This window comes from Bubalus bubalis, chromosome 3 (genome assembly GCF_019923935.1).
Source record: "Bubalus bubalis isolate 160015118507 breed Murrah chromosome 3, NDDB_SH_1, whole genome shotgun sequence".
NCBI classification, from domain to species: Eukaryota; Metazoa; Chordata; class Mammalia; order Artiodactyla; family Bovidae; genus Bubalus; species Bubalus bubalis.
The window spans coordinates 146,851,793-146,866,052 of record NC_059159.1 but is presented as its reverse complement, the minus strand read 5'-3'; the positions used below and the strand labels follow the sequence as shown (position 1 = coordinate 146,866,052).

At 58.6% G+C, this 14,260-nt stretch overlaps 1 protein-coding gene across 1 annotated transcript; it reads left to right on the top strand.

The window, feature by feature from the left end:
- Positions 1-6,803: 6,803 nt before the first annotated feature.
- BARX1 (BARX homeobox 1) lies at positions 6,804-10,476 on the top strand. Its single transcript, XM_025282083.3, has 4 exons — positions 6,804-7,185; positions 8,934-9,225; positions 9,308-9,392; positions 9,809-10,476. The coding sequence occupies exons 1-4, from the start codon at positions 6,963-6,965 to the stop codon at positions 9,971-9,973; spliced, it is 765 nt and encodes a 254-aa protein (XP_025137868.3). The 5' UTR covers positions 6,804-6,962; the 3' UTR covers positions 9,974-10,476.
- The last annotated feature ends 3,784 nt before the right edge of the window (positions 10,477-14,260 follow it).

The window sequence follows — 14,260 nt, the reverse complement described above, 5'->3', positions numbered from 1 at the left end:
GAATTGAGAGGAGATGGGAAAGGATGGTCCTGGAGGGAGCACTCACACCCTTGCTGGCCTTTGACCTTCCAGGGCTGGCAGCCAGGTCACTGAGCTCTCAGCAGCTGGGGTTCTCCAGAGGAGTCAGCCTTTAGAGTCTGTTAGGGCTGCCACTGAAGGGAGTGAGGGTACTGTCACAAGGAGTATGCAAGAAGCTGGAAAGTAAGGGTGAATAATTCCTACTCTAAAGACTATTGTGGGATTAAATGAGGTGATGGTTGTAAAGCATCCAACCCTGTGCCCAGGTGTATCAGTATCAGGAAGACTTTAAATTGTTGAGAATTCAGACATGGGAGTAGGAAATGAACTTAATGATTTGTGTTTCTAAGGCCAAAATACTGCAAAAATAATGAATGCTTTCATGAAAAAAAAGTAAAAATGTTTATTAAATAAGGTAACCCTTCAGATAGAGGTGCACCTATTTGGGCAATTAGAAGAATTTGCATCTAGACTAGTAGACTAGGAATTGGCAAGTATGGTCCATTGCCTGTTTTTGCATGGCCTGTGGACTGAGAATGTTTTTCACACTTTTAAATAGTTGAAACAAATAAAGATAGGACAAATATTTGTGACATAATATTTTATGAAAATTAGATGAAATTCAAGTTTTGATGTGCATATGGAGCGAGACTGGCACAGAGCCACATTCATTCCTTTATATGTTCCCTCTGGTGGCATTCATGCTCAAAGGCAGAATGGAGGCACTACACCAGATCCATACAGCCCACAAAGCTTAAAATATTTACTTATCTGGCCTTTTACAGAAAGTTTTTCAATCCCTTGATCTAGACTGTTAAAATGGGTAAGAAAGAAGTATTCATCTAGTTCATCCCTTCTTGTTTTTTTCATTTGGGGAAACAAGGAATGAGCTTGCATCGTGGGTTCTTTGTGTGCCCTGCGTGGCATTTGGACAGTTGCAAGCAGGGCCTCTGTGCCCATGTTTGGCACCGATGAATGTGTACAAAAGAGTGCAGGAAGCACAGGTGTATGTGGACTGGCACCAAGCTCCTAGACCCTTTATCTCACTCAGACCAGCAGGAGGACTGGACTGGAGCCTGGGAACCAGATGCTGGGTCTGGCCTGGTGTCTAAGGAACAAGGTGATGTGGCTTCTCTCTTTCCTCTTTACTTCCCTCTCCCCCCACCTCCCACCCCCCCCCCCCCACACCCTCAAATACTGCAGAGGAGAAGGGACTTCTGTGTTAGGGAGGACAGATATAGGTGTGAATTCCCTCTTGCAAGGGGCAATATGTTCTGGCCTCCCATCTGTTGGAAGACACCATGGAGGAGATGTACCTGCCTTGCCTGGCTGGGTCACAGATTCAGTCTTTTGCCTCATTCATCTTTGCCACCTCGAATGCCCAGCTAGCTGGGAGGAGACGTGCCCCAGGTCCACAGCCCACATAAGCCTGCCAGGGCTCTGCAGTGGGGTACCTGAAGGTCCCCTGATGAGTACAAGGCCCCTTCCTTTATTACCAGGGCGACAGACTGGGATGGGGACCCTTTCTGACCAAAGGAAACAGGGAAAGGGAGAGACCAGAGAAGCAGGGAAGGAGCAAGAGCGCAAGAGAAGAGGAAGAAGAAGCATGCAGAGGAAGCAGGCTAAAGAAGAAAAAGGGTAAACAGATGAAGGGAGGGAAAAGAGAACGAACAGAAAAGAAGGAAGGGAGAAAAACAAGGAAGAAAAACAAAGCTTGAGCCATTTTCATGAATCTTGCCTGCGGGTCTGTTTGGAGGGACCGGCCTCTGTCCTGGGACCTCTCCTTTTCTGTCCTGTCGCCGAGGCCGGTCCCGTGGCTTCAGGAGGACAGTGGCCCAGGCGAGCGGGCACCTCGTTCGTTCTCTCAAAGGCCAGAACGGCTGGGAGCCTGGACTGGGGTCCCTGACTGGCGCCTGGGAGGGAGTCGGACCCAGCCTCCTGCTCCTTGGCACCGTGTCCCTGGAGCACAGCGCCCTTGTTTCAGAGCACATTCTCGAAGGACCTGCGCATACCTGCGGGAGAAGTCGGCGGGAGACTCCCCAGGCTGCCTACACAAGGCGTGGATATCTGAGCGCAGGAGCTGCTGAGCGAGTCTTGGGGCCCCAGAGAGCGGAGGCACTCGCAGCCACTACTTCCCGGCCCTGCGTGTGGCCTTCAGTGCAGATACTGTTCAGGACTCCACTCGGAACCAAGGTAGTTGTTCAAACCTTCCCGGCTAGGCTAAAATGCCTAGGGGCGAGTGCAGAACAGCCCGGGGTCTGCGCTGTGCCCAGCAGGAACGCTTTGGGTTTCTGGGGGCATCAAGAACGGGATCCTGGCTGGGTCAAGGCAATTAATGCCTACCTACGGATCTGGTCTTTAAAACACATTTCTAAAGAAAATCACACGTTAAAAAAAAATAACTACAAAACAAAAATAAAGTAATTATTTCCAGAGGAACAAATATGTAAATTACTTGAAGAAGGAGAATTTGAAGGGGAGAGGCAGGGATGTGTCTCAAGGCGCTGTCCCCAAAGGCTCTTTGAGCCCTGAGCTCACAGGTGTTTGAAATGATTCAAAACGAAAAGTCCACACATGACTTGAAATGTTCATAAAGGAAGGCATCAGTAGAGATCTGCTTCTCCAAAGAGAAAGTGATCATGAGGTCATCAGGAGGTGTGACTTAGGAGCGTGGAGACGGAGTAATTTTATAACATCGAGATTTTCTGTTCTGAAGGCAAGGCAGATGTCGCCAGTCTTGAATCCAGACACTATGAGCAAGAATGGGGCACGGGGCCTCAGGACGAGCGATGCGTTCCCGGCGGTGCCGGTATGCTCCTCCTGGCATGGTCCACGGAGACAGAGCCGGTGCGGCCACCTGAGAGCCTCAGCCACCAGCGTTAGCCTGCCCTGGGCCGGGGACAATCACAAGTGACCGCTTTCAAAAGAAGCCCGTAGAGGATGACTTTCGTTCTGGGCGCGGACGCGACCGCGGGCGCCCTTGAGGAGACCGGGCACAAGGGCGAGGGACGCCGGGTAGCCAAGAGTGACAGACCGGGAAGTCCTTCGCTGCTCCGTTCCTGGGTGACTCGGGCTTGGGGGGAGGTGTGGCGCCCCCACCCCCAGCAGTGCCTACCGGAGATTGCGCCCAGGGGTGAGCAAATAGGTCCAGAGGAAACCACTCTTGGTGGTTCCCATCCCGACTCTGTTCTGCGGAGTAGGACACAAACCCTCGACAGCTGGGAGAGGAGACAACGAAAAAGGGCAGGGGTTCGGTGGATGCTGGAGGGGGAACTGGGCCCAGAACACTCCAGGTAATGCAGAAGCATCCAGACCTGGTCAGAGACCTTGCCCGGGCCTGCGGACTGCTTTCTCATCTGTACAATGGTTCGGGCCCCCTTCGCCCCATCGGCTCCAGAAACCCACCGGGGAGGCGCCAGGGGAGGAGGAGCCCTTAACTGGAGAAGGGGAAGGTCTGGGACCTGCGTTCCTGGGCTGAGGGGGTTCGGTTAGGGAGGGAGGTAATCCTCTCTCGCGCCGTTGCCCTTACGGCGCGGCTGTGGGGTCTGAGGAGCAGAGCAGCAGTGGGGAGGGGGCCCCACCCGGCGTCCGGGCGGCGCCGAGACCCCCCTGCTGCCCGGAGCCCCTCATCGCCCGGCCTGCGGTGAGGGCGGCTGGCTGCGGGCGCTGAGGTCACCTTTTCCACTGCGCCCGCCGAGAGCGGACGGTTTCCGGGATTTTCGAGGCGGCAGCAGCGGCGGGAGGCCCGGGATGGAGGAGCAGGGCCCGGTGGTTGCACCCCTGAGGCGGGGGCTAGAAGGCTGGGACCGCTCGAGAGGCCCTGAGGCCCCTTCGCCCAAGGGGGTTTTCCCTTCTCTGGGCCTCTGTTCCCCACCGGGAGGAGGGACCCTTCTCTCTGGGAAGGAAGGAGGAAGGACCCCACTCTCTGGGAATCATTTGCCGGCCAATAATGCTACAATTCCCAAGCAAAAGAGGCCCGGCTGCTCTTTGTGAGTATTTTTTCGCCTAAAAGGGGGTTTATCTGTAGATCTTCTTTGGGATCACAGCCGAGCACAGGCATGCCCAGAGAGGGGAGATCAGGGCCTACCCACCCAGGGAAAGGCCTTGAGGGGTGACAGGGAGCCCTTTGGACCAGCTAGGGTCTCCAATGCTCCCCCAAAGAGTGTTGGGCCTTATTCCTGGCGCCTGCCGTGGCTCAGACCTCAGCCTCCAGAAGCTAAGCCCAAGTAGCTGAGGGGAAGTATTCCCCTTCAGCATCTGCGAAATAGGGTGGGGGCTGGACTGCACTAGTCTTCTGACTCCCAAAAATCTAGAGGTGAAGCCTCAATCCTGAAAATAACCTCCTACCCCTAAACCTGACCCAGGACTGGAGGCAAAATGCATTTGGTGAGTTGATCAATGTGATTCCCAAGTCCTCCGATCTGGGTCCTGAGCTGGCTGATTTGGAGGACCTAAGACCCTCAGGGAGGCAACTGCCTAGAGCAGATATGGTTCAAAGCCAGATGGCTTCAGTTAAGGGCACAAATAGAAGGTAAAGGGATGGAGCAGGGGTGGCTGGGTTTAACCCTCACAGTTAGGCTATGCCCTTGGGAAGGTATGGAAAGAAGGAGCTGGAGGTGGCTGATGGGCCCTACTAGGTGGAAGGAGGTGAGAGGAAAGTTGGCCCCATGCCATATGCACCAGGACCAAATAGAAAACAAACCCTGCTCACTGTGGTCCCTGGGCCAGTACTTTCCTCTTGGTGGGCCTTAGTTTCACCATCTGAGAAAGTAGGTGGTTGGACTGGGTGACACCCAAGCACCTATCTAGGGAGGGGTTCTCTTTGCCTGTGAGCTAGAAGAGGCTCCCAGCTAGACTGCCTAGAGCTCTGGGAGACACTGGCTTTTCTCTGTTTGCCTGGTGGCTGCTGGGCCAACTGAGGTGGCACAGACCCACTCCCTGTTTCTCTATCTCTCACCAGGAGAGAGGCCTGCCTTGTGTGGGATATCCTCACTCTTAATGGGTCCCACACTATCCCCTTCTGAGCAGCCTTGTGACTCATAAGATCACCCACATAGGGAACAGCTGGAGGTCTTTTCAGTCCTGAGGAGGGCTGGGAGGTTCAGAAAGGTGCAGCCCTGGCTGAAGTCACTCAACAACTAGGGGGACGGGCAGCTGGGCTCTTAGAGCCTCTGGCAAGACATTCTCTTTGTCCCTGTGGACAAAGAGTCTTGGGCATCTCCGCATTCACAGGTGCCAGGGCCTCACCACCGGCAGCTAGAGCTTGAGAAGCTGCATCATCTTGAGGTGAGGCAGGGCCACGGGTGTAGTAAGTAGGTCCTGTTTCCCAGAGGTGATCACTGAGGTCCCAGGCAGAGCTCACATGGGAAAGAGAAGAGGCCAGGACCCCCAGCTGAGGGACTCCCAAGGGACAGGAGGAGAAGGGTAGGCACCCTCCCCAGTCTCCTGGGGACACCCCCAATCTCCGCTGACACCCCACCCTCCTTGTCTAGATAAACTATATACTCCTCCCTAGTCCATCCTATGTATCCATGGGAACAGGACCCCCCACTAAGTCCTCACAGCCTCCCTGAAATCAAATGTCAGCATCTTCTCTGGACAGGTCAGGAGACTAAGGTCCAGAATGGGGCAGTGGCTTGTCTCTAGTGACAATGCCAAAGAGATAGACTAAGTGGAGAGTTGAGCTTTGGGATTGACTCCCTAACTTGAACTAATATTCCCCTGATGATGAAGAGAGAGACCTACAAAGCCTCTGGCCTTCCTCAATCATATTGGGGTCCTTAAGGCTCAGAGAGGAGGCAGGAGCCAGAGTTCATCTCCAGATTCCCAGGGCCCTCTGTGGCTTCTCATCCAGCTCCACCCAATACCCGTTTTCTCTGTTCCTCCAAAACAGCGAAAAGGCAAATCTGCAGCCTTTCCTTTTCCTGGCATCCACCTCTTGCTCTAACTAGGGGAGCCCAACACACTCCACAGCGTCTAGGGTTGTGTGGAGGGGTCCACATACCACTTGACAATATAAGCAAATTCTGGCTGGAGAAATCTGACTCTCTGGGCGGTTCCGGAGAAATGAGGCGGTGCCTGGTAAACCGAGGCACAGGTAAGATCACTGCCCTGCGAGTTGCCCTCGGCCCACTGCAGCACTCCAGCCCCGCGGGCGGCCCTGCGTCCTGGCATGGAGGCTGAGCACCGCCACCCACTTCCCAGCCGAGCTTTCTACTCCTCCCCCCGATCTCTCCGGGGCTCCCTAACCCCTGCCCAGGCCGCCCGCCTTGCTAGCTGTCCCATCTTTCTTTACTGCCCCGTCTTTCTGTCCTGCTTGCCTCTGTGATCTCTGGCACGTCACGGCCCGCTGACTCCCGCGCCTCTGTCGGTCGCTCTCTGCGCACGTCTCGGCTTCCCTGGCATCCTCACGTCACCGTCTCGCATCTTGTGTGGCCCTCGGTGTCTCGCTCTAGACCCTCTCTCACCTCTCTCTCTCTCTCTTTCTCGATCTCCCATCCCCGGGGTTCTTGTGTCCCGAGCTCTCCGGCTCGATCCTTCTTGGGCGTGCGCTCCACTGGGTCTCCCTCTGTCTGGGTCGGTCTGCCCCTCTCGCGGCCCCCTCCCTCCTGCCACCCTCCCATCTCTGGCCCTCCCTCGGGCTCGGCCTGGGGGGTGAGGGGCGGTGTCGCGGGGCGGGGCGGGGCGGCCGGGCGGGGCGGGGCGGGGCGGTGACGCGGGACCGACCGGGCTAGAGGCGCGGCAGAGCTGGGCGGGGGCGCAGTCTCGGGTCCGACCAGCCGAGCCCCGCGCGCCCCGCCCGCGCCCTGTGCCTCCGCCCGGCTGGCCGGCGGGGGAGGGGGCATGAGCCGGCGCCCGCGCGCCGCCGGGAGCTGCGGGCCGGCCTAGACCCCGCGCGGGCCCCGCGCCCCAGCCGCTGACGCCGCCGAGCTCCGGGAGCTGCGATGCAGCGGCCGGGGGAGCCGGGCGCAGCGCGCTTCGGGCCGCCCGAGGGCTGCGCCGACCACCGGCCGCACCGCTACCGCAGCTTCATGATCGAGGAAATCCTCACTGAGCCTCCGGGGCCCAAGGGCGCCGCTCCCGCCGCCGCCGCCGCCGCCGCGGGCGAGCTGCTCAAGTTCGGCGTGCAGGCGCTACTGGCGGCGCGGCCCTTCCACAGCCACCTGGGTACGTGCGGGGCCGGGGGCCGCGGGGCGCTGGCCGGGCTCGGCGGGAGGAAGCGAGCCGCGGCCTCTGAGGGACGCAGCTCCGGGCACGCAGGCCCCGGGTCGTTCCTTCGGCGCGTTCCAGGCAGGGAAGCAAAAGGGGCAGGCGCCGGGCCGCGCAGAAACCAGGCCTCGTGCCCGTGGGCCAGGCCAGCCGGGAGAGCATTCGCTCTCTTCTTCACTGCTACCCTGTGGTTTCCAGCCCCAAGGAGTCCAGCCCGGGGACCCGAGCCCGCATCCCCATCGCGGGCGCTGGACCAGACTGCGAATGTCAGACTTCGGGTCAAAGCGACCTCAGGCCGCGGGCGCCTGGGCCTTCGCCACAGGACTTGGGAGTGGCCGTGGCTGCCCAAGCTGGGAAAGCTGGACCTTGACGGAAGAGGCCCGTGTGTCTGAGTGCTGTGCTGGGGGCTGACGCTGGCCGGAGCCAGCCCAGAGCTCCCGGAGCCCAGGGTCTCAGGCTGGCGACGAACCCGCCTGTGCTGTAGCGTAGACCCCCTTGGGCCTTGCCTGAGGACGAGGCTTGTCTGTGAGCTGCTGCCGGACTGGCCCTTAGGCTCCAGATCGGTGGCACCTTGGCCGAGCTTGAACCAGCAACTCAGACTTTTTCTGCTCCTTTCAGTTCTCTTCTTTCTTCCCTTGTCCCGGCCTTGCCTTGACCTGCCTGCCCTCTCCAATGCATTCCCTCTTCTGACCTTTCCCTATCTCTCTTCAACCTTACTCTCGGTGGGGTGGGTCTGCCCTTCCTCTCACCGTCCCCCAAGGATCCCTTCTCCCCTCCCGCTGCCTCCTCACTGTCACCCGCTCATCTTTCCTGGGCCCTTCTTGACTCCAGCGGCCTAACATCACCGGTAGTGAGATGTATCCCGGCAGGGAGTCCTCCTACCTTCTAGCAGGACCTCAGCCCAGGGAACTGACATCCTCTATACCCAGTGACCCTGCAGCCTGTGATCCGCCTGCCTGAGGGGCAGCGGGACCAGTTGGTTCGTTTTGAGTTCAATCTCTGCTGCCTTTTGCCTCCAGCTGCGCTGTTAATAATTCGTTTGAAGCGGGCAAAAAATAAAAAATCATTTAGGACTAATGAAAATTGAAACGTCTTCGCGGGGAAGAGTCTAAAGAGAGAAAACAGGAAGAACAAATTTCCCATTTCTTGGGGGTGCTTTGGAATTTCCGGGAAGCTCCCAACTTCACCCTCACTGACTGTCCTGCCTGTTCACTGCCTGTCTCTCGGGGTGGCTGTTTTGCCCTGCATAGACCAGCAGACGGCTTACTCCATTGAAACTCTCTTCCCCGCGCCCACCCCCCCCCCCCGCCCCCCGCCCCATGCAGCAAAGCCGATTTTGGTGGGAGAAATGCTCATGTTCCTAACTGTGCCGTTTTTTCTTGGTTTCCCTTTCCTGTGACACACATACTCCATTGGTTTGGGAGCTTCGACCTTGTTCATTGGGAATCCTGAAATGTCAGGGCAGCCTGGGGCCTGGGGAACGCCAGGCAGAGCCCGGGTCGGGGAGGTCCCTTTCCCAGACTCTGGGAACCACGGCGTCGAGGAGGGTCTGCCTAGCACAGATTTCTCACTTCCCGGCCAGCACGAAGGTTTTGTGCCGGGGGCACTGGCTGAGGGCGAGCTGTCGGCAGGGGCGCACGGCGCGAGGATCTCCAAGAGGAGGAGCACGGCTCGAGCTCACCCGGCTCCCCACTCTCTCCCCGCAGCCGTGCTGAAGGCCGAGCAGGCGGCGGTGTTTAAGTTCCCGCTGGCGCCGCTCGGCTGCTCCGGACTGGGCTCGGCGCTGCTGGCCGCGGGGCCTGGGCTCCCCGGCGCGGCGGGCGCTCCGCACCTGCCGCTGGAGCTGCAGCTCCGCGGGAAGCTGGAGGCGCCAGGCGCTGGGGAGCCGGGCACCAAGGCCAAGAAGGGGCGTCGGAGCCGCACCGTGTTCACCGAGCTGCAGCTGATGGGCCTAGAGAAACGCTTTGAGAAGCAGAAGTACCTCTCCACGCCGGACAGGTAGCGCGGGGCCAGGCTGGGCCCAGCGGGTAGTGGGAGGGAGGCTGCATGCCCTGCTGAGGGTGCACCCCGCTCTTTCCAGAATAGATCTCGCCGAGTCCCTGGGTCTGAGCCAGTTGCAAGTTAAGACGTGGTACCAGAATCGAAGGATGAAGTGGAAGAAAATAGTAAGTGTTTTCGCGGTTTTCTGTGTTCTCTATTTGCCGCCACGCCCCTGCAGCCTGAGCTACTCTCTCCGCCGTGGAGATTTGCGCCCAATCCTCCCGATTCTCTCCGTCCTGGTGCCCAGAAGGACCCTCTCTGCTCTCTGTCCCTCTGGGTGCCCTAGCTCAGCTTCCTTCTGGTGCCCTGGCCCAGCTCCTTTCGTGCTCCCTGAGCTCTCAGTGTTCCTGGAAGACTTGAACCCTCCGCCCGAAAAGCTCTGGTCGTTTTGCCCCAGCAGCGCTTGGACAAATGGCCACCATTTCCCAGGGGCTAGGCGCGGCCTCCAATGGCCTCGATGGGCTCTCCAAGTCCTGCCTGCCTCTCCAGGACGCCGGGATCCCCGGCCAGTTCACCGCAGCGCCACTGGTCTCCCTCGCAGGTGCTACAGGGCGGCGGCCTGGAGTCTCCCACCAAGCCCAAGGGGAGGCCAAAGAAGAACTCCATCCCCACGAGCGAACAGCTGACGGAGCAGGAGCGCGCCAAGGAGGCGGAGAAGACGGTGGAAGCGCCAGGCGAGGCCGGCGACCGGAGCCACGAGGACTGAGCGCGGCAGAGGGTGCGGGCCCAGGGAACCCCAGCGCAGTCGGCGGCTCCCAGAATCCGCCGAAAGCCGCGAGTCGGCCCTTCTACGTCCACGCCGTTTGCTTTCTAAACTTTTTATTATTACCTTGAATGCGGACAGTTAGGGGCCAAACAAGGACAGACCCTGAAGCCAAACCGAGGCCTCAGTGCGCTCGCGGGCCTTAGTCTGGAAACTCACATCAGACTCGGCAGAAGGTCGCCTCCGCTCGGAGCTCAGCGGCGCCAGGCGCTCCACGCGCGTTCACGCCCCGCTCCTCTCCTGCACCCCCCACTCGCCTCTGGCCGGCCCCCGGGCTCAGACGCCTCCGGGCACACACGCGCTTCCACGCGTCGGGGACCCCGCGGCCCGGCGCAGGCCACCACGGCTGGAGATGGCGCCCAGACAAACCGACGTCGCTGGGGCCCCTACCCCTCTCTTACGAAGACGGTGATTTTTTTTTTTCCAATAAAATATTTTATGACACAGCGGGACTTGATGAGGGAGTTTCTGAATCCGCGAGGTTGGAGGGGGACACGGCGAGGTAAGAGGGAGACACGCAGTGGCTTCTGAAACATCCTTGCCCCGGGGTTCCGTGGATTCGAGCCTTAATCAGCTCCACCCGGCTGGGCCTGCACGCAGGAGGCTCGGTTGCTGCAGGATCCTAGGAATCGCTTCCACTTTGGGCATTAGAGGCCAGTCTGAACCTGCTCCCTTTCTTCTCGGCCCAGGGCGCTGCGGATGGCAGCAATCAGGCTACACAGCGGTCTCCAACAGGAGCGGGAGCCCCAGGCCACCTCGCTCTCACTCGGCAAGTTGCCCCGGGCTGAAAACTGCCCCGATTGTTGGTTCGGTCTCAGGGACTAACTGTGAGGTCCTTGAGACTTTCTGGCCAGCCCATCCTAAGGCTGACGGGAAGCCTAGGACTCACCTCGAGGCCGGCCACCATCAGCAGTCCTCGCCTGCAGAGGCACCCGGCTCCCGGAGTTTTCACGTTTTCTACAGTATACACCCGGCGGAGGCACCTAGGAACCGAGTGGGGGTACCTGAGGCAGAGGGCAGAGGACCCCAAACTGCTCACAGTCTTTCAGGGTGCCCCTTTCCAAGGGCATGGCCTGGTGGCATGTGCTTGCTGCTCACCCCACCCCCCCTCACCCAGCCCCTTTCGCTGGGGAAGGTTTCCAGTTGCCTCCTCCCTGACCTAAGCTGGGCTGCGAGCTCCCCAGTTGGTTCCTGTTATTGTGCTTTCTAGGACTACCACCAGGCTATGGAGATGGGGAAATGGGCACACCACTGGTTAAAGCTGGGGGACAGATGGAAACTTGGCCCTACAGAGTTCCAAACAGGAACAAGATTTGAAACCAGGTCCTTGCAGGTGCAAACAGAGACGGAAAGAGTCAGGAACATTATACTGAGATGCAGGCTTTGAATTTCAGAATGTGAAAACCGTTACGGCTTTCACCTGCAGTGGCTGATAGCTTCCTTTTCAAATTGGCCACTTGATTGCCCTTTCCTGAAACTTGCACTTGGACTTCTGGTACCCAAGCATCACTGGCCTTGGTTTGAGGCTGGGAGGACTGAAAAAGAGGATGTTTTCTGAGGTTGGCAGGCAATTCTCTGCAAGCCCCAGCCCTGCCAAGTCTTTGGGAAATCAGCTCCCTTTCTAGGCTCTTAACCTCAAAAACAGCTCCCAGACTACTCACTTGCCACTGTCCCCTGAGGGGCCTGAGAAAACCTGTAGGCAGGAGGGAAGAAATAGACCATCAGTGTATGACTGCAACTCTTAATTCCTTCCATCCCTTAGGGTTACCTCCAGGTCTGCTCAGTGTAGTGGTCCTGCCAAAACCTTCCTACAGCAGGCCCAGGCTAGCCAAATCAGGTACACTACTGAGTTTAATCCTTTCCACCTCAAAGTGGGGCAGGAGTGGGAGTGAAAAGTCAAGAAGTTCTGCCCCTCCTTGGCCTGGGAGAGATTTCAGCACAGCTTTTGTCAACTATGCAGAGTTGCAGAAGACAAGAGAAGTGAAAGAGGAGAGAGAGGCATACCGACCTGCACTCCTCCAGTCCATTCTGGGACCTCGTTCTGGGTCCTCTGGGTCCTCAGGTTTCATTAAATCTGAGGAATGCAACCTCAGGCGGATTGCCTTGTGGTTCTTTGGTGCTTCCCCCAAGGCAGCCCCCTCACTGGACTGGAGGAAAGAGCCTTAAAGGACCAGAGCTCTAGAAAGGAGTGGGGGCGTCCGAGGAAACCGGCTCCAGAGCAGACGGGCCCCAATATTCCAGTAAGTACATCTCCTGCAGGCACAGATGGGGAACCTGACGCGGGCACTGCTGCCACGAGGTCACCAGCCGGTCAGTGGGGGAGCTGGGCCCCTGTAGAAGGGGTCCAAATTCCAGTGCGGGCGGGGGTGGGAGGGGTTTCTGTCACAGCCTGCGCCTTTGTGCTCCTTGGCGGACAGGGAGCGGGGCCACCGCAGTAGATCGAGACCTGGAGGCCCGGGAGAGGACCGGACTGCTGAACAACCGCGTTCCGGCACCTCGGCATTCCTGACTTGGGCAATTCCTATGAGACCCGATGGAAGCTCAGGCTCGCTGCAGGAAAAAGCGAAGAAGCGGAGGCAGATTTGCCGCCCATCCTCAGACTTACAGTCAAGGACCGCCGCCCGCAGAACTAGGACTCTAGATAAAGGGCAGCACCGTATCTCTGACGGCGACGCGGTCGCCCAGCCTCAGAGCCACCCCGCCCCGGCCACTTGGGCCACCCAGCGCGGAAACCCTCTCCCTGCCTGGTAGCAACCGCTCGCTCCCAGACCCGAGCCTTGGGGACGGAACGATCTTCTCGCTCCCCACCGCCGCACAAATCCTATCTCCGTCCCAAGGTTCTGGCAAACAAAACCCGGAGACCACACCAAAGCGCAAAAGAGGTCGCGCGGCTGTGCCTCCGGAGCCCCAGACCCTCAGCCAGGGCAGGAGCGGGCTCGGGCGTCTAGAGATCGACGAGGGCCCAGAATGGGGGTGGAGGTGGAACGCCCTTGGTGGCCAGGACTCCGGCCTGATTGGAAGGGCGCGCAGCTTGGCGCAAGGACTGAGCGGCACACGGGATTAGCTCGGCGGCAGCGCTCGGAGGCGAGCACGAAGTTTGCGCTTCTGGGCTTTGTGAGGTAGGGGTAGGTAGGGGCCTAGACCGGAAGGGAGAGTATGGGCGCAGTTTGGCTGAAGGCCTGGCCGGGGATGGGGGGTTATGATCCCGATCCTGAGCAAGTCATTCTCCTCGTCGGCGGAAGCGGGAGCCTAGCTCTGTGTAGCGCTCGGCCCAGGCAAGGATCACAGGAAGCGTTCGAGAAGTGGGCCTGTCGCGGCCGGCTTGGGGTTCGCCGCAACTTTCTCGAAGCTTCCGACTAGCCGCGGGTTTTCCGCGAAGTCAGAACCACTAGGATATAACAGGCGCAGCCTAGCGGGGGCTCCCCAATTCCTCCTCCTGTCGCCTCTTTGTAAAAAATAGAGTTTATTCGGGTTCACTCCGTTTCCCTGTTCTGGATTCTCTTGTAGGGTCAGTAGTGAGAACCCATAAGGTGGAAGAAAAGAAACACGGACCCCAGGACCACATTAACCAGGCCAGGCGCGAGGTTTGCCTCTCCTGGAGCCGGAAGGTTCTCTCTTACTGCACCTAAGGGGGAACCAGGATCCAGAGTGGTGCCGGCTCAACCTGGAGTGAGCAATACTGCCTGGGGACATTTCCCGAGGCCCAGAATTCGAGTAGAAACCAGGCCTCACCTCCGTTTTTAGTCCGTGCCTGATTTCGTTTCTACACTCAAGGGGAACCCCTGCCCCAGAAGTTACATCTCTGATCCCATGTCGAGTTCCCATGTCCACAGAGGAGACCAGCTGATCCCTTGAGTCTCTGCCCCTCAAGGCCTCTTCAGGCCCAGGGGGGCTGCAGTCAGGCTAAGAATGACTACAGAGGCCCAGTGGGCTCCCTCCAGCTCAACCTGGCCCCGGACTTTCTGAGCTGAAAAGAAATTGTCTCCAAAACCACCTTCCCAGCCCCACTTTAAGGGGAAGGAAGGAAGCCAGGACCCACTCCTCATTTGTGGGCAGAGCAGAAAGGGACAACAGCAACAGTGTCATGCATCTGAGTCAGCCTGGCTCAAGGCCAAGTTTTTCACTGGCCCTGGTCCCTGGACCACTCCACATGGTGCAGCAGAAGGCAGGTCCTCCCTGACTTTGCAGGGGTCTCTCCATTTTGTGACTTTCGATGTTTCCTTTGTGTTA